Here is an 18,705-nt window from a genome sequence, read left to right as displayed (position 1 = left end):
CCCAGCCGCACACGTGCATGGTCACTGTGCGCTCAGACTCGCCCAGCCTGTCCCCAGCACTTTCGGATCATAACTGCGTCCAAGTTTGACAGTCAAGGAAAAGGCCCAGTGGAAGGGCTTCTTCACATTGCAACAATTAGTTTGATGATTTAAGATTGTCAATTTTAACTTTAATATTTCTAAACATATGATCGAATATAGACATGGTATAACCTACTTCTGAGAGTAAGATTAAACAGGCTGGCCCTTTAAAAATTTAGTCAGGGGCAGGAGCTGTGGCCTAGTGGGTAAAGCCGCCACCTGCAGTGCGGCATCCCATCTGAGCACCGGTTCGAGTCCCGGCTGCTCCACCTCCGATCCAGCTCTCTGCTGTGGCCTGAGAAAGCTGAAGATGCAGGCCCCTGCACCCACGTGGGAGACCTGGAAGAAGCTCCTGGCTCCTGGCTTTCGGGTCAGCTCAGCTCTGGCCACTGAAGCCATCTGGGGAGTGAACCAGCCGATGGAAGACCTCTCTCTCTCTCCGTCTCTGCCTTTCAAATAAATCTTAAAAGAAAAAAATTTAGTCAAAAACCTACTCTGCTCCATTTCATGAAAACAAAAACAGATTCTTCCAAAGAAGAGCAAAGCAGGTGTCAAGATCATGGCCCAGAGAAACCTCAAACTCACAGTTCTGTGTGGTCAGTGAAGTGGCATTCATGACACAAATACAAAAAGCAGACATTTGGGAGATCCTATAACTGAATAAGACAATTCAACAAATTAGGCACTTTAATTAAAAATTAAATGTAAAATTTAGAAATATTTCAAATATAATTTGAGTTTTAAAGAAATCTGCGTCATAAACTCCGCCTCCCTGAGATTCCACGTCATTAACGCGAGCCCTCTCTAAAGTCTCCTTTCACCGACACATAATTGTGCTTCTTACAGGGTAAAATCTTCTGAACAGTATCTTCTCCGCATCAGAATTTGACCTAAGGCTGCGCTATGAACTTCACTGTGCAGGAAACCCAAGCCAACATTACACCTTCTCTTCAATGTGAAACTGGTAACATTTGTACTAATTTACTAATAAATGAGTAAAAACAAGAATTAACAATGTAAACAATAAACCAAGTTGTGGAGCCCAATTAAAATAAAAGCAATTTAAATATCCTTAGAAAACCTCCAAAATACTTAAAGATTCTGCAGATATCTTACAAAAGAGAATTGAAAAGCTGTTAAGGCCCCGCCCCCAGCAGCCCAGCACCTCACCATCTGCAGAATCGCCCCGTACAGCCGCAGGAGAACCTTCCGGGGCTCGTCGGCCACGGTGGCCGTGGTCTCTGGCAGGGAGCACTGGAACAACATGTTGCTGAGGCCGCCCCTGTGGGAGACAGGACAGTGAGCACCCCACGGGGAGGGGCTGAGACGGGTGGGGAGTCCGGGACAGTGACCCCCCACGGGGAGAGACTGAGACGGGCGGGGAGTCCGGGACAGTGACCCCCCCACGGGGAGAGACTGAGACGGGCGGGGAGTCCGGGACAGTGACACTCCCACGGGGAGGGGACTAAGACAGGCGGGGAGTCCGGGGACAGTAACACCCCCACGGGGAGGGGACTAAGACAGGCGGGGAGTCCGGGACAGTGACCCCCCACGGGGAGGGACTGAGATGGGCGGGGAGTCCGGGACAGTGACCCCCCCACGGGGAGAGACTGAGACGGGCGGGGAGTCCGGGACAGTGACACTCCCACGGGGGGGGGGGGACTAAGACGGGCGGGGAGTCCGGGACAGTGACACTCCCACGGGGAGGGGACTAAGACAGGTGGGGAGTCTGGGACAGTAACACCCCCACGGGGAGGGAACTGAGATGGGCAGTGACTCCGGGACAGTGACACCCCCACGGCTGCAGCCTCCTGGATGCAGACGGGCGGGGAGTCCAGGCACCACCGGAACTGTTCTCTCTCAAGTCGCAGTCCCACCTCTCGAGATCTTGAAACACAGATGATGAACGCCACAGCTTTCAGATGAATTCCGCAAGTCACATTAAAAACGAACAGCTCGCGGCACAGGGAGTTAAACCACTGCTGGCCACGCCGGCATCCACACCAGAGAGCGGGTTTGAACCCCAGCTCCTCCCCTTTTAACCCAGCTCCCTCCATGCATCTGGGAAGCAGTCTGGGAGGGCAGCAGACACCCAAGTGCTGGGGCCCCTGTCACCCAGGTGGGAGGCCCGGATGGAGCTCCAGGCCCCTGGCTTCAGCCTTCCCCAACCCAAGCTGCTGCGGCCATTTGAAGAGTCGATCAGCCTTTCAAATAAATAAATAAATCCAAATAAATTGTTTTTAAAATGGACAGTTCCCCAATCTTTCCTGGAGCAGAGCTGGGGGCAGTTTTTACAGAACTGCTTGTTGCACCTCCACGTGCCGTTTGCCTCCAGGGACGAACAAGGACCACGCAGAAACTGCCTGAGCACGGGGGCGGGGGCAGGCGCATCCTGCAAATTCCTCTCCCAGAGTGCAAAGTGCCCGCCTCATCCCCCAGTCAGCTATCATCTTGGGTCAGTCCTGAAGCCTTCTCCCCAGGGCTGTCCACCTGACTGGCAGTGCCAAGAGCTACTCTGTCTTTGCCAGAGTTGGTAAAAATCTCACAACTGATTTGACAACAGCCTTGTTGGAAAACCTGCAACATCAGTCGTTAGGGCGTTCAGCGTGCAGGAGACCTCGCTACCCTGCAGTCAGATCCAACCCTGGCCACCAAGGCCAAAAAGCAAGTTACAGGTCATGTAAGTGACAGCGTGGAGGCAAATCTCCACCTGGGCTGGAAGTGTCAGGTGCCGGGAAGGCTGGTTCACGCAGGCATGCGAGCCAGGGGAAGGGACACAGAGCACCGCACAGCCAGGGCCGCACGTGGGAACCCCCGACCCCTTCACCCTGAAGGAAGTACCACTGAGCAACGCCCCGTGCTGGAAGCAGGGGAGCACAAAACCAAAATACGCTCTGGGCCTTGCCCTGCAGGAAATCGTCACTCCACGGGGAAAGACGACACGCAACTCTTCAGCGAGAACCTCACAAACACAGGACAGAGTCTGCAGCTGCCAGCGAGTCCAGTGCACACCACCTGTCAGGTCCTCCGGTGCCGAATGGCATGGCAGCATGTGCCAAAACCTCTTTCTTTTCTTTTCTTTTTTTTGAGGAGCAAAGAACCATCACACCAGATTACAGCTTCCTGGACCAATCCCCCCACCCCAGCCCCTTCACGGGAGCCACCGTCCTCCTTCCCTGTTCCACCCCTGAACATTCCGGCCACCAAGCTAGACTTCCCAGAGTGAGGCCAACGGGACCTGCAGCCCACTGGGTGGAAGGGAAAGGAGAGGCTGTTAGCTGGGGGTCTGCAAAGGCCACTGTGCGATTCTGCCACCTGCTCGTCGCTGACACACTCCTCCTCCTTGGCAAGAAAGCCCTCGTTTTATCCGGGCAGCAATGGGCACGACAACAAAGCTATCCCGACCTGCTGCCTCTTACGTGCAGCCATGCCACCAAGTGCTGGCCTAAAAATGCTCCTCAGAGGTCAGCCTTCAGGCCCTGAGAACCCCAGCCTCCCCTCACTCCCCCAGCCCAGCAACGGCGCTGCTTCCTGCGGTCCCCACTTCAATCCTAACAATGTTCCCTGTTCAATTCTTCTGTCCGCCACCTGTTCACCCAATTCCCCACTTCGAACTCTGTGATGAAATGCCTGGCGCGTACGGCCAGAACCTCAGGCCCGCCACGGAATGACACGGCGGTCAGCTGAGAGGAGCCGGGGTCAGCATCGAGCCCAGGAGGCTGCTGTTCTGCCCAGGCCTGGCTACTTCCCAGCTGCTTTTTATTTTTTTAAGATTTTATTTATTTATGAGGGGTAAAGTTACAGAGAGAAACGTCTTCCATCCGCTGATTTACCCCGGAAATGGTTTACCCCGCAATGGCCAGAGCTAGGCCCATCCAAAGCCAGGAGCCAGGAGCTTCCTCAAGGTCTCCCACGCGGGTGCAGGGGCCCAAGCACTTGGTCCATCTTCCACTGCTTTCTCAGGCCACAGCAGAGGCTCGATCAGAAGTGGAGCAGCCGGGACTCGAACCGGCGCCCACATGGGACGCCAGCACCGCAGGCAGAGGCTTTACCTGCTATGCCACAGCAGTGGCCCCCAGAGTTCCTTAACATGAGAGAGAAAGACATTTCTATGTTGTTTAAGCCACAGTTAGCTTGGAGACCACGTGAGCTGCCAACTCGGTGCTAACAAAGCCGCTCGTCACCACGTGTCTCTCAGCCTGGAAGCTCCTCTGAACTCTGCTGTCCACACCCCCTGCTCTTTAACAGCGACTTCAGAGTCTAGCCCCTTCCATGACACTGTCACCATTCTTAGTGTCCCCTTTAAGGAGGGGCACGGCCGAACACTCAGCGCTCAAGGCCCACGGCCCCCAGCGCTGGAAGCCTCAATAAACCTGTTCTAAAAATCACGCTACTCAGTACCACCGCTGGCCCACTGACTCCTATCTTCTCAAACCCCTGTACCCTGTTCTCCAACAGCTCGCGCCCTCAGGGGCAGGCCCACTTTCCTGGGAAGGCACCCTGAGACAGTGAGCCATGGGTAAGTCCCAGCTGTGCCGCTCGCGGGCCGTGCGATCCTGGGCATGCCACTAACCCTCTGCTCTTGGAACGCACTGCTCTGGAGTCCCGGAGCCCTGGGCTGCAACGCCCCAGGTATGGACCAGTCAGCTCAGCTGAGCTCGTCGGCATCAGCCTGCAGGGTGGAGGCTGGTGTCACCTCCACTTCATACATGAGGAAACAAACCGCACGAGCAGGTGAGCCAGCGTGAGAGTCCTTCCTGCGCTGCCCCAGACAGACGAGGCAAAGCAGGAGTGCCCGTCTGCCACGCTGGCCGTAACCAGGTGCCGTGAGAGCTGCACGCCCAGCGCAGACGAGCCCTGCACCGGGACTACTCCGCACGCAGCTGCTGGAACAAAGCACGGCAAACTTGGCGGCCCAAGACAACGTTCACTATCCTCAGTGCTCAGGTTCACAAGACTAACACAGGCCTTCCGCGGCTCGGATCAATGCTGGCAGCAGGGCAGTAGATCAAAAAATATACACTGGCACCACATTCCGGGAAACCCGCAGAAAACAACTGAGAACAGACGCGGCCAAGCTCACGGGTCTCAGAGAACAAGAGAGAAGGAGCCAGTGCCGACTGGGGGCAGAATTCCAATCTGGGAGGTGAGCGCTCTGGGGATGGGGGGAGGCGGCACAGCCACGCGATGCTAAAAGGCCCAACTGCAGCTGTGTGTTCCACCACAATCCCAATGGAAAAGAACTGGGTACTGATACACACTGTAACACGCTACATGCTCTAACACGGACGATGTACCAAAAAATGATGCTAAACCAAACAAGCCAGGCACAAGAGACCACACGCCATGTGATTGCATTCACAAGAAATATCCGGAACAGGAGAGTGATGGAGACAGGGCCAGGGCGGGAGGGGGCGTGACAGCAGAGGGAACAGTGCTCCTTTCTGAGATGACACAATTGTTCTGGGGCTGGTGCAAAGCCGCTGCCGCGGCACCACCATCCCACATGGGCACCGGTTCAAGTCCCGGCTGCTCCACTTCCCATCCAGCTCTCTGCTGTGGCCTGGGAAAGCAGTGGAAGATGGCCCAAGTCCTTGGGCCCCTGCACCCATGTGGGAGACCCAGAGGAAGCTCCTGGCTTTGGATCGGCAGACCTCCAGCCATTGTGGCCGTTCTCTCTCTCTGTCTCTCTGTCACTCTGCCTTTCAAATAAATAATTTTTTTAAAAAAACAAGGAAATGTTCTAGAATTGTAGATGGTTGCATGTACCTGTGAGCTAAGAACCACTTCTGTGTACTTTAAATGGCTGAATCTTAAATGGTACTGGTATACAAACTGTTTCAGTAAAGCTTTAAAAAAAAAAAAAACTTTTAAAAATTTCTTTTTATTTATTTGAAAGGCAGCATTACAGAGAGAGACACAGAGACGTCTTCCTTCAGCTGGGTCGCTCCCCCGCCACAGTGGCCAGGGCTCTGAGCTTCCTCTGGGTCTCCCATGTGTGTGCAGGCCCCAGCGCCTTCTGGGGCTTCTGCAGGGAGCTGGATGAGGCACAGCCGGGTCTTGAACCACATGGCGGTGCCTTGACCTTAACAGCACAATGCTGGCTCCGTTCTCCCACGGTCACAAACACAAACCTGAATGCGCTTCTAGAGAGGTTCTCCCAGATTAGTAAGTCACCCTGCAGGCTCCTTTTTCAACAACTCACTTCCAAAGCAGGAAGTGCTGTGCTGTCCAGGAAGGACCAGGAGCAGGGACCTAGCTTTCCCCAGTCGTCTAACTTTGAGAACAGGAAGAAAAGGGAACCCCCGTGGGCCGCAAGGCGCAGCCCGTGTGCCTTCCGCCGACCTCCGGGCAGGGCCTCTCTGGCTTATCAGAATCCCTGGAGTGTCCACTCAGCCGCCACCAGATCCTGGCTCCCAGGCAACAGGACAGGCATAAACGACAGAGGTGAAAGCCTGCTTTTTCTTCCTGTCACATACTCTCCAAAGCTCAAAGCCAAGAGCAAACAGACGGACCAGTGTTCCAAATTGTGCAACCTGATTCAAAGTTTGTCCCCGTCCACTGGCAGGCAGGCTGGCTCAGCCACAAACGGCTCCCGACCCGGAAATCCTTCACCTGCTGGACTTCCTGCAGCCCGTTTCGCAACAGGCTTTAGAGAATAAACGATTATTTTCATGACAATCAACATGAACGAAGCAAGGACGCTGGCCCGGACGATCCTCGGAAGCCACCCAGAACACGTCAGCTGTCAGCCAGTCGGCTTGACCAGGCGCAGAGACAGCAGGATACAGCAGCCTAACTCCCCGCAGAATCTGCCAGAGAACATCCTCCCAGGGTGGCCACTGGCGGAGTGGCCGAAGCCACTGCCTGGGATGCTCGCGTCCTTACCAAAGCGCCCGGTTTGAGCCCCAGCTACTCCAGCTACTCCGTACTTTTGAGCCAAGTTCTTGCTAATGGGCCAGGAAGGCACCAGATGATGGCTCAAGTTACGCTGGTTCCTACCGCCCCTGTGGGAGACCTGCACAGAGCTCCTGGCTCCTGGCTCCAGCCAGCCCAGCCCTGGCTGCTGCAGCCCTTTGAAGACTGAACCAGCAGACAGAGCTAGTTTGCTCTCTGCCCTTCAAAAAATTGAAAATAAATAAAAAAAGTTTTTAAAATTTGAGGTGGGCCAGCGCTGTGTCAAGCTGCCGCCTGCAGTGCCGGCATCCCATGTGGACACTGCTTCCAGTCTTAGCTGCTCCACTTCCGATCCAGCTCTCTGCTGTGGCCTGGGAAAGCAGCGGAAGATGGCCCAAGTGCTTGGGCCCCTGCACCCATGTGGGAGGCCTGGAAGAAGCTCCTGGTCACAGCTCTGGCCCAAAATTATATTTAAAAAAGATTTATTTTAAAAAATTATTCATTTATTTTGAAAGAGTGAGAGAGATCTCCAGAGAGATCGATCTTCCATCCACTGGTTCACTCCTCGGATGGCCACAATAGCCAGGAGTGAGCTACCCTCCACTGCTTTTGACAGGCCCTAACAGGGGGCCGAACTGGAGGCAGAGCAGCCAATCTACAAACCAATGCCAACATGGGACGCCAGCACTGCAGGCGACAGCTTTACCCGCCACGCCACAGCGCCAGTCCCCAAAATATGTCCCAGCAACAGCAGCTGCGTCTAAGGAGAGGCACTGCGGGCGAAAGCACAGCACAGCTCCCTGGCACGTGTGCCCTCACGACGCCTGCACTTTGACCTCAGCATCAGCGATCAGGGAAACCTGAGGGAGGGGACGGGTGCCTGCCCACACCGGAGGTCTGCCTTCCGCTCCAGCTCTGGCAGCGCAGACCCTGGAAGGTGTGGCAACGCTCACGTAACTGGCTTCCTGGCTTCCGGCCACCATGCGGGGGACACGGACTGCACTCCCGAGCCTGACATTCAGCCCAGCCCAGCTCCAGCTGTGGTAGGCATCTGGGGAGAAAACCAGTGGGTGGGAGCTCTCGCAAAAAAAAAAAAAAAAAAAAAAAACTTTAAAGATTTATTTATTTGAAAGGCAGAGTTAGTTACAGAGAAGGAGAGGCAGAGGCAAAGAGAGGTCTTCCATCCGCTGGTGCACTCCCCAGATGGCTGCAGCAGCCAGGGCTGCGCCAGATGGAAGCCAGGAGCCAGGAGCTTCCTCTGGGTCTCCCACGTGAGCGCAGGGGCCCAAGCACCAGGCCACAGCAGAGAGCTGGACAGGAAGAGGAGCAGTGGGGACTCAAACCAGCGCCCACACGGGATGCCAGCACTGCAGGTGGCAGATTTACCCACTACACCACAGAGCCCGCCCCTCAAGTAATTATTTTTACATTTTGAACTGAAAACAAAATAAGTAAAAATAACCTTTATTTTCCCCAACCACCCTGGTAGTTACTTCCCAAATAAAAGCAATGCCTGGGAGGGAGCTCTTCCGTCTGACTGAATTTCCTGTTGGTCATCAAGTGGATATTAAATCCTCAGTGCAAGACAGAGAACAACAAATAAAATACCTGTCAGAAAATCCAACACCTGACGGCGCCATGGCTCAACAGGCTAATCCTCCGCCTTGCGGCGCCGGCACCCCGGGTTCTAGTCCCAGTCGGGGTGCCGGTTCTGTCCCAGTTGCCCCTCTTCCAGGCCAGCTCTCTGCTATGGCCCGGGAGTGCAATGGAGGATGGCCCAAGTGCTTGGGCCCTGCACCCCATGGGAGACCAGGAGAAGCACCTGGCTCCTGCCATCGGATCAGCGCGGTGCGCCGGCCACAGCGCGCCGGCCGCGCCGGCCGTTGGAGGGTAAACCAACGGCAAAAGGAAGACCTTTCTCTCTGTCTCTCTCTCACTGTCCACTCTGCCTGTCAAAAAAAAAAAAAGAAAAAAGAAAATCCAACACCTCTTCTTCCCTCCTCCCCTCCTGCCTTGAAGATAACAAACACGACATGTTAACGGCTCAAGCTCCACGTGGTCGGGACCCTGCGCCATCACCACAGGGAACCACAGGGGCAAGACACACAGACACTCGGACCTGAGCTGACGCCAAGGCTATCAAACTAATGTGCTTTTGTTTTTTAAAGATGTATTTAAGAGGCAGAGTTACAGAGAGAGGGAGAGAGAAAGGTCTTCTGCCCACTGGGTTCACTCCCCAAAGGGCTTCAACCTGAAGCCAGGAGCTTCTTCCGGGTCTCCCACGCGGGTGGGAGCCTAACTCCCAAGCACGTAGGCTGTCCTCTGCTGCTTTCCCAGGCCACAGCAGAGAGCTGGATCGGAAGTGGAGCAGCTGGGACTCGAACTGACGCCCATATGGGATGCCGGCACCAAACTAAAATAACCTTGCTTTATCTTATTGTATATTTCTCTTAAAAGAATAAAGAAACGTCTCAGGAGCTGGCCCCAAGTCAGTGCAGGTCTCACTGCCCGTCTCCTTCCTCCGGGTGGCTCTCACGACTTGTATGCCCAGGCCTCCTCCTTCAGTCCTGGATTTTTTCCAGCATATGAATATATAATAAGGACTAATTTGATTATGCTAAATTTGTTACTTATCTGAAAGGAAGAAGACAAAGAGAGAGACACACAGAGATCTTCCATCCAGTGACTGACTCTCCAGAAGTCCACAGCGTCCAAGGCTGGGCCGGGTCAAAGCCAGGAGCTGGGAACTCAACTCAGGTCCCCCGTCTGGATGACAGGGACCTAACTACTGAGCCATCACCCACCTGGTGCCTCCCAAAATGCACACTCTCAGGCTGCCGACATCAGGAGCAGAGCACAGATATGGGACACAGGCATCCCACACGACACAAAAGATGCTGTGCCAGACCCCAGTCCCAGTCCACGTATTTCTTCTTTAATTTAGAGGCAAAAAGACCAAGGAAGAAATGGAGACAAAGAGAGACACAGAGCTCCCACCCACTGGCTCACTCCACAGACGCCTACAAGGAAGAAATGCGCTGCGGGTCTCCTGTGTGGGAGGCAAGAACTCAGTCATCCCAGGGACCGCTGTAGGAGTCAGGAACTGAACCAGGCACTCAGCGTGGACCCGGCGTCCCAGCTGGGAGCTCCTCCGTGAATTACCACACTGCGTACACCAACAGCAAACCCTCAAAACACAGACACCCAGCAAAGCGAAGAAACGGTCCCCAAGTTCCTTAGTCTGCGGTTGGCTCACTGCCTTTCCGACAAGCTACTCGAACATTTAGCCAACTTGATGGCGATCCGAGAGTCCAAGGAAGCAACCTGGGACGATCCCATCCCGTGGCTTCCAAGCCCAGCAGAGCCACACTTCACCTGTGGGACCGGGTGGCAGGACAGCGGCAACGTGAGAAGTGGCCGCAGCCTGAGCGACTGACGTCCTTCCGTGTCCCAGCCTGGGGGTCCTCAGGACGGGCACCGCGTCACTCACCACCACGCGGCAGGAACAGGACGCCACCTACCCCAGAGCCACGTGCGTGGAGAACGGAGTTAAAAGGCAGGTTTATTTTAGTGCCAAGACATCCACGCATATAAAGGAATTCAAAAGGTTCATGAAAAATACGTACTATGAAAAACTAAGCATGGATTTCGATCTTTTGTGCCCAAATTCACTTATCTTTAATTCCCACTTTTCTGCAGACTTTCTGAAGTGCTCTCATACTAGTGAAACGAAGGGGTTCAAGTCCTCCCAGCCCCTCCCCCACCTCCCGCAGAGCGACGCCACCGCCAGGCTGCACCGAGAAAACGCACTCAAGTCTGGTGGTCTGAAAAGCTCAGAGAGATTATTATTATTATTGTTATTATTTTGACAGGCAGAGTTAGACAGTAAGAGAGAGAGACAGAGAGAGACTTATAGACAGTGAGAGAGAGAGACAGAAAGAAAGGTCTTCCTTCCGTTGGTTCACCCCCCAAATGGCTGCTATGGCCGGCGCACTGTGCCGATCCGAAGGCAGGAGCCAGGTGCTTCTCCTGGTCTCCCATGGGGTGCAGGGCCCAAGCACTTGGGCCATCCTCCACTGCACTCCCGGGCCACAGCAGAGAGCTGGCCTGGAAGAGGGGCAACCGGGACAGAATCCGGCGCCCCAACCGGGTCTAGAACCCGGTGTGCCGGCGCCACAGGCAGAGGATTAGCCTAGTGAGCCGCGGCGCCGGCCTCAGATTCTAATTAGACTTGGCATCTACAAGGAAGTCAAATCTAACTCAGCAATGTCATCAAAACCTCCCAACCCCCAGAGTAACAAACACAACAGCCGAGCAGACACAACTCCTCAACCCAGCACAGGCACACAGGCCTCGCGCAAGGCTGACAGCACACCCAGCATCGCCAAGCACCAGCCTGTGACTTCACAGAGGAACAGATTATAACTACCTCTGACCACTGAGGGAACTCTCTATCCCACAGAAATTAACTGGTTATGAAGTTTTGGATCAAAATGACTTTTTCTTTCAGTCACTCACTTTTTTAAGTATTTGCACAAATAAAATACACAAATAGCCTGCCTTGAATGTACATTAACAGAAGTAAATGCTTCCATGAAAATCAACATAATACAAAAATACCTCAAGGACCACATCACCCGGCACAGTTAACCAGAACACTAGGGAAGCCGGCTGCAGGCATCCAGTCTCTCGAAGAGTCGAGATGGATTCCTCCAAACAGCGCGGGAACCTTACGTCCCTCCCCCTCTGAGCTCGGGTTCTGCCGAGCTGCAGAGCCGGCAGGCGGTCAGCGTCCAGCCTTCTACCGCGCAGGTTCCCAGCAGACCCACCAGGAAATGCCCTCCAGCGACCGCTGTCCTCCCCCGCCTAAAGCAGCCCTCATTGACCGATGTCCACACCACCGCACTCGGGAAACAAACAGCAAACTCCTTGCTTGGATTTCTCCCCACTTCCTTGGAAGAACCCAAAGTTTCCAATGCTTCAAAATCACCCGTGTTAGTGGTTTACTCTAAAATGTAGTTTTTAATTTAGCAACATGGACTTCGATAGCTTTACAAATAGTTTACGTCCTTTATTTGTAGACCTGGCAAGTCTGAAGAGATTAGTTTCTCTACATTCTTTGGCATTCTAACTAGGAAGATCCACGCTACAACACCAACCCTCTGGTGGACGGCCCGAGCCCTTGAGAGATGGCATTCTACACATCGTCTACATTACTTTAATAACTTGGAGAGGGAGTCACGTGCAGGAGAGTCGGCTCAACATTCAGGCAGGGGCCGCTGCCGTGGCTCAGGTGGGTAAAGCGCCACCAGCATCCCCGACCGGAGTGCCAGTTCGACTCCCAGCTGTTTGGCTTCCAGCCCAGCTCCCCAGTAAGGTGCTGGAAGGCAGCAAGGAGTCCTTGGAGCCCTGCCATTCCTGTGGGAGACCTGGGTGCAGCTCCTGGCCTCTGGCTTCAGCCTGGCTCAACCCAAGCTGTTGTGGCCATTTGGGGAGTGAACCAGTGGATGAAGATCTCTCTCCCTATCTCTCTTTGCTCTGCTTTTTGAAGGAATAAATAAATCTTTAAAAAAAATACTCAGGCAGATGTTAAGCCTGGGAGCGTCTACTCCAGACAGACCTGTAACACCAAGATTTTCATCTGCTAAATTAAAATGGGAAGTTAGCTGGTCCACATCTAACCAACTGTGTTTCGCTTAAAAGCAAAATGCCACCCAAATCTATGCCAACAGCCCAGAGCAAGCAGCTCGGCACACACAGGACTCGGCCCCCAAAGCCAAGGGGCTGGACCCCAGAAGAAAACACAGGAAAGGTGTCTAGAAGCCTGCAGAGCACCAGCTAAAGTCAAAATGACTACAAGGAAGGCTCCCAGCACAGCCAGTGTGTCTGCACAAACACGACCCCAAAGCCACAGGCTGACCACATGCAAACAGAAGGCAACACAATAGCAAAACAGCTGCTGAATTCAGAGCACGCGGGAGTAAGAGAAAAGTGAATGTTTGCAAAATGTCTTCTAGCCATGTAAAATTCAACTTGAAACCCCGGCACAAAGCAGTGCGGCACCACGCAGCTCTCCGGGAGCAGTCCGGAGCCGCATCTCAGCCCAGCTCTGGGGCCCAGCTCAAGGGACAGCTTTGAAGTCACCACAGTGGGGCTGTGTGACCTGGGCCTCCAAGCCGTCATCTGCCCTACAACAGTGGACGAGAACCTAACGACTGCATGAGACAGGACTACCAGCTGTCCACTGCCAGCGCCAGTCGAACCTTGAAGATGCCCGAAGACGACGGCGGAGACCCCCGGCGGTCCTCCACCTCCAGGCGGCTCATTCTCAGCGCCCAGGACACCCGAGACCGGGTAGCTCCTTTTCCACTGCTTTATCCGAAGGAGTGACAGACAGGAACAGAGAACGATCTTCCATCTGCTGGCTCACTCCAAGACCACAAGCCAGAAACCATGCACGCCGCCACGTGGGTGACAAAGGCCCGCGCACCTGGGCTGCCCCTGCTGCCTCCCTAGCTCGTCAGCAGCACGCTGGGTGGGAAGCAGAGGCGGGCTATGCCAAACACGCTGTGGGACGCGAGGTCCCAGGCCGCGGCTTAACCCCTGCACCACACCCAGCTCAGGGCGTTCTGCGGGAAGAGGGGCTGCCCAGGGCGCTCCGTAGCTCAGTGCCTCGTTGGCTACGCCATGCTACCGACACAGTTTTGTAACACCTGCCCGGAAGCAGGTGATGGCCCACGTGTGCTCGGGTTTCTGCCACTGCAGTCACTTCTCAGGCTGGGCTACCTTCTCGCCTTGCAACAAACCCCGGCCTGCACGTCTCTCCCTGTCGGTTGTGCCCTGTCCTGCACGTCTCTCCCTGTCGGTTGTGCCCCGGCCTGCGCGTCTCTCCCTGTCGGTTGTGCCCTGTCCTGCGCGTCTCTCCCTGTCGGTTGTGCCCTGTCCTGCGCGTCTCTCCCTGTCGGTTGTGCCCCGGCCTGCGCGTCTCTCCCTGTCGGTTGTGCCCTGTCCTGCGTGTCTCTCCCCGTCGGGTTGTGCCCCGGCCTGCGCGTCTCTCCCCGTCGGGTTGTGCCCTGTCCCGCGCGTCTCTCCCTGTCGGTTGTGCCCCGGCCTGCGCGTCTCTCCCTGTCGGTTGTGCCCCGGCCTGCGCGTCTCTCCCTGTCGGTTGTGCCCTGTCCTGTGCGTCTCTCCCTGTCGGGTTGTGCCCTGTCCTGCGCGTCTCTCCCCGTCGGGTTGTGCCCTGTCCTGCGCGTCTCTCCCCGTCGGGTTGTGCCCTGTCCTGCGCGTCTCTCCCCGTCGGGTTGTGCCCTGTCCTGCGCGTCTCTCCCTGTCGGTTGTGCCCTGTCCTGCGCGTCTCTCCCTGTCGGTTGTGCCCCGGCCTGCGCGTCTCTCCCTGTCGGTTGTGCCCCGGCCTGCGCGTCTCTCCCTGTCGGTTGTGCCCTGTCCTGCGTGTCTCTCCCCGTCGGGTTGTGCCCCGGCCTGCGCGTCTCTCCCTGTCGGTTGTGCCCTGTCCTGTGCGTCTCTCCCCGTCGGGTTGTGCCCTGTCCCGCGCGTCTCTCCCTGTCGGTTGTGCCCCGGCCTGCGCGTCTCTCCCTGTCGGTTGTGCCCTGTCCTGCGTGTCTCTCCCCGTCGGGTTGTGCCCTGTCCTGCGCGTCTCTCCCCGTCGGGTTGTGCCCTGTCCTGCGCGTCTCTCCCTGTCGGTTGTGCCCTGTCCTGCGCGTCTCTCCCTGTCGGTTGTGCCCTGTCCTGCGCGTCTCTCCCTGTCGGTTGTGCCCCGGCCTGCGCGTCTCTCCCTGTCGGTTGTGCCCTGTCCTGTGCGTCTCTCCCTGTCGGGTTGTGCCCTGTCCTGCGCGTCTCTCCCCGTCGGGTTGTGCCCTGTCCTGCGCGTCTCTCCCTGTCGGTTGTGCCCTGTCCTGCGCGTCTCTCCCCGTCGGTTGTGCCCCGGCCTGCGCGTCTCTCCCCGTCGGGTTGTGCCCTGTCCCGCGCGTCTCTCCCTGTCGGTTGTGCCCTGTCCTGCGCGTCTCTCCCTGTCGGGTTGTGCCCTGTCCTGCGCGTCTCTCCCCGTCGGTTGTGCCCCGGCCTGCGCGTCTCTCCCTGTCGGTTGTGCCCCGTCCTGCGCGTCTCTCCCCGTCGGTTGTGCCCTGTCCTGTGCGTCTCTCCCTGTCGGGTTGTGCCCTGTCCTGCGCGTCTCTCCCTGTCGGTTGTGCCCCGGCCCGCGCGTCTCTCCCTGTCGGTTGTGCCCCGGCCTGCGCGTCTCTCCCTGTCGGTTGTGCCCTGTCCCGCGCGTCTCTCTCCGTCGGGTTGTGCCCTGTCCTGCGCGTCTCTCCCTGTCGGTTGTGCCCCGGCCTGCGCGTCTCTCCCTGTCGGGTTGTGCCCTGTCCTGCGCGTCTCTCCCCGTCGGGTTGTGCCCTGTCCTGCGCGTCTCTCCCTGTCGGTTGTGCCCTGTCCTGCGCGTCTCTCCCTGTCGGTTGTGCCCCGGCCTGCGCGTCTCTCCCTGTCGGTTGTGCCCTGTCCTGCGCGTCTCTCCCCGTCGGTTGTGCCCTGTCCTGCGTGTCTCTCCCCGTCGGGTTGTGCCCTGTCCTGCGCGTCTCTCCCCGTCGGGTTGTGCCCTGTCCTGTGCGTCTCTCCCCGTCGGGTTGTGCCCTGTCCTGCGCGTCTCTCCCTGTCGGTTGTGCCCTGTCCCGCGCGTCTCTCCCCGTCGGGTTGTGCCCTGTCCTGCGCGTCTCTCCCTGTCGGTTGTGCCCCGGCCTGCGCGTCTCTCCCTGTCGGTTGTGCCCTGTCCTGCGCGTCTCTCCCTGTCGGTTGTGCCCTGTCCTGCGCGTCTCTCCCTGTCGGTTGTGCCCCGGCCTGCGCGTCTCTCCCTGTCGGTTGTGCCCTGTCCTGCGCGTCTCTCCCTGTCGGTTGTGCCCCGGCCTGCGCGTCTCTCCCTGTCGGTTGTGCCCTGTCCCGCGCGTCTCTCCCTGTCGGTTGTGCCCCGGCCCGCGCGTCTCTCCCTGTCGGTTGTGCCCCGGCCCGCGCGTCTCTCCCTGTCGGTTGTGCCCCGGCCCGCGCGTCTCTCCCTGTCGGTTGTGCCCCGTCCTGCGCGTCTCTCCCTGTCGGTTGTGCCCCGTCCTGCGCGTCTCTCCCTGTCGGTTGTGCCCCGGCCTGCGCGTCTCTCCCTGTCGGTTGTGCCCCGGCCTGCGCGTCTCTCCCTGTCGGTTGTGCCCCGGCCTGCGCGTCTCTCCCTGTCGGTTGTGCCCCGGCCTGCGCGTCTCTCCCTGTCGGTTGTGCCCCGGCCTGCGCGTCTCTCCCCGTCGGGTTGTGCCCTGTCCTGCGCGTCTCTCCCCGTCGGGTTGTGCCCTGTCCTGCGCGTCTCTCCCTGTCGGTTGTGCCCCGGCCTGCGCGTCTCTCCCTGTCGGGTTGTGCCCTGTCCTGCGCGTCTCTCCCCGTCGGGTTGTGCCCTGTCCTGCGCGTCTCTCCCTGTCGGTTGTGCCCTGTCCTGCGCGTCTCTCCCTGTCGGTTGTGCCCCGGCCTGCGCGTCTCTCCCTGTCGGTTGTGCCCTGTCCTGCGCGTCTCTCCCCGTCGGTTGTGCCCTGTCCTGCGTGTCTCTCCCCGTCGGGTTGTGCCCTGTCCTGCGCGTCTCTCCCCGTCGGGTTGTGCCCTGTCCTGTGCGTCTCTCCCCGTCGGGTTGTGCCCTGTCCTGCGCGTCTCTCCCTGTCGGTTGTGCCCTGTCCTGCGCGTCTCTCCCTGTCGGTTGTGCCCTGTCCTGCGCGTCTCTCCCCGTCGGGTTGTGCCCTGTCCTGCGCGTCTCTCCCTGTCGGTTGTGCCCTGTCCCGCGCGTCTCTCCCCGTCGGGTTGTGCCCTGTCCTGTGCGTCTCTCCCCGTCGGGTTGTGCCCTGTCCTGCGCGTCTCTCCCTGTCGGTTGTGCCCTGTCCCGCGCGTCTCTCCCTGTCGGTTGTGCCCTGTCCTGCGCGTCTCTCCCTGTCGGTTGTGCCCTGTCCTGCGCGTCTCTCCCTGTCGGTTTTGCCCTGTCCCGCGCGTCTCTCCCTGTCGGTTGTGCCCCGTCCTGCGCGTCTCTCCCTGTCGGTTGTGCCCCGTCCTGCGCGTCTCTCCCTGTCGGTTGTGCCCCGGCCTGCGCGTCTCTCCCTGTCGGTTGTGCCCCGGCCTGCGCGTCTCTCCCTGTCGGTTGTGCCCTGTCCTGCGCGTCTCTCCCTGTCGGTTGTGCCCCGGCCCGCGCGTCTCTCCCTGTCGGGTTGTGCCCCGGCCTGCGCGTCTCTCCCTGTCGGTTGTGCCCTGTCCTACGCGTCTCTCCCCGTCGGGTTGTGCCCTGTCCCGCGCGTCTCTCCCTGTCGGTTGTGCCCTGTCCTACGCGTCTCTCCCTGTCGGTTGTGCCCCGGCCTGCGCGTCTCTCCCTGTCGGTTGTGCCCTGTCCTGCGCGTCTCTCCCCGTCGGTTGTGCCCTGTCCTGCGCGTCTCTCCCTGTCGGTTGTGCCCTGTCCTGTGCGTCTCTCCCCGTCGGTTGTGCCCCGGCCTGCGCGTCTCTCCCTGTCGGTTGTGCCCCGTCCTGCGCGTCTCTCCCTGTCGGTTGTGCCCTGTCCTGCGCGTCTCTCCCTGTCGGTTGTGCCCTGTCCTGCGCGTCTCTCCCTGTCGGTTGTGCCCTGTCCTGCACGTCTCTCCCTGTCGGTTGTGCCCTGTCCTGCGTGTCTCTCCCTGTCGGGTTGTGCCCCGGCCTGCGCGTCTCTCCCTGTCGGGTTGTGCCCCGGCCTGCGCGTCTCTCCCCGTCGGGTTGTATTCCTCCGTGTGGGAGGCCAAGAACCTGTACTAAGTCTAGCCGGGGTCTCCCCAAGCTCCACTAGGGCTTTTTTTTTTTTTTTTTTTTTTTTGACAGGCAGAGTTAGACAGCGAGAGAGACAGAGAGAAAGATCTTCCTTCCATTGGTTCACACACACACACACCCCCCCCCCCAAATGGCCGCTACACCCGGCGCTGCGCCGATCCGGAGCCAGGAACCATGTGCTTCTCCTGGTCTCCCATGGGGTGCAGGGCCCAAGCACTTGGGCCATCCTCCACTGCACTCCCGGGCCACAGCAGAGAGCTGGCCTGGAAGAGGAGCAACCGGGACTAGAACCCGGCATCCATATGGGATGCCAGCTCCGCAGGCAGAAGATTAACCAAGAGAGCCACGGCGCCGGCCCCAAGCTAGGGCTCTTGATCCCCACGGCTTTGTCTCTTTCCCCTCTAAGCCACCTCTCAGGTCACGCCGAACGGGTTCCTAAGTCATGAATTTCAAGCCACTATCCTTAACACGCACAAGATAGCCTGCCTCTGCCTGCTCTCGTCCCCTGCAAGCCCCTTCCACCTCCCACCTACCTCTCAGGGTCCAGGAACCTCAGAGCTCCAGGGCCCACTGCTACAGCTCCGCCCAGCCCCCAGGCCACTGTAGCGTTCAACACAGAGGAGCCTAAGCAGGCGGTCAGACCCGGGAATGACAACCTCAGCGTGGAAACCCCAGGCCACAAGACTCCTGCCAGCAGGACAGTCCGGCCATGGGGCTGAGGCCGGCCCACAGGCCCTGCTGGAGGACGGCGACCCCAGGCTCCAGTGCAGGGCTGGGCGAGCCGACAGACCGCCTGGACGCGATGGCACCACTGCCACAGACCGCAGGAAGAACTCGCTATCCCAGGGGACTTCCGGTTTCTGATGTAGCTCCGAGGAGGCTCAGAGCTGCCACTTGATGCTAACAAGCAAA

General features: G+C 58.0%; 1 protein-coding gene across 2 annotated transcripts in view; it reads right to left on the bottom strand.

Moving 5' to 3' along the window:
* The window catches only part of CHKA (choline kinase alpha), a 61,911-nt gene that overhangs the window by 35,851 nt on the left and 7,355 nt on the right, over nt 1-18,705 (bottom strand). For both annotated transcript variants that reach the window (XM_062195714.1, XM_062195715.1), the window contains exon 2: nt 1,252-1,363. In XM_062195714.1, coding sequence (XP_062051698.1) covers nt 1,252-1,363 — 112 coding nt within the window. The remainder of the gene's footprint in view (nt 1-1,251; nt 1,364-18,705) is intronic.

This window comes from Lepus europaeus, chromosome 7 (genome assembly GCF_033115175.1).
Source record: "Lepus europaeus isolate LE1 chromosome 7, mLepTim1.pri, whole genome shotgun sequence".
Taxonomy (NCBI): domain Eukaryota; kingdom Metazoa; phylum Chordata; class Mammalia; order Lagomorpha; family Leporidae; genus Lepus; species Lepus europaeus.
Note: the sequence above shows the minus strand (reverse complement) of the source record. Positions and strands in the feature narration are given on the sequence as shown.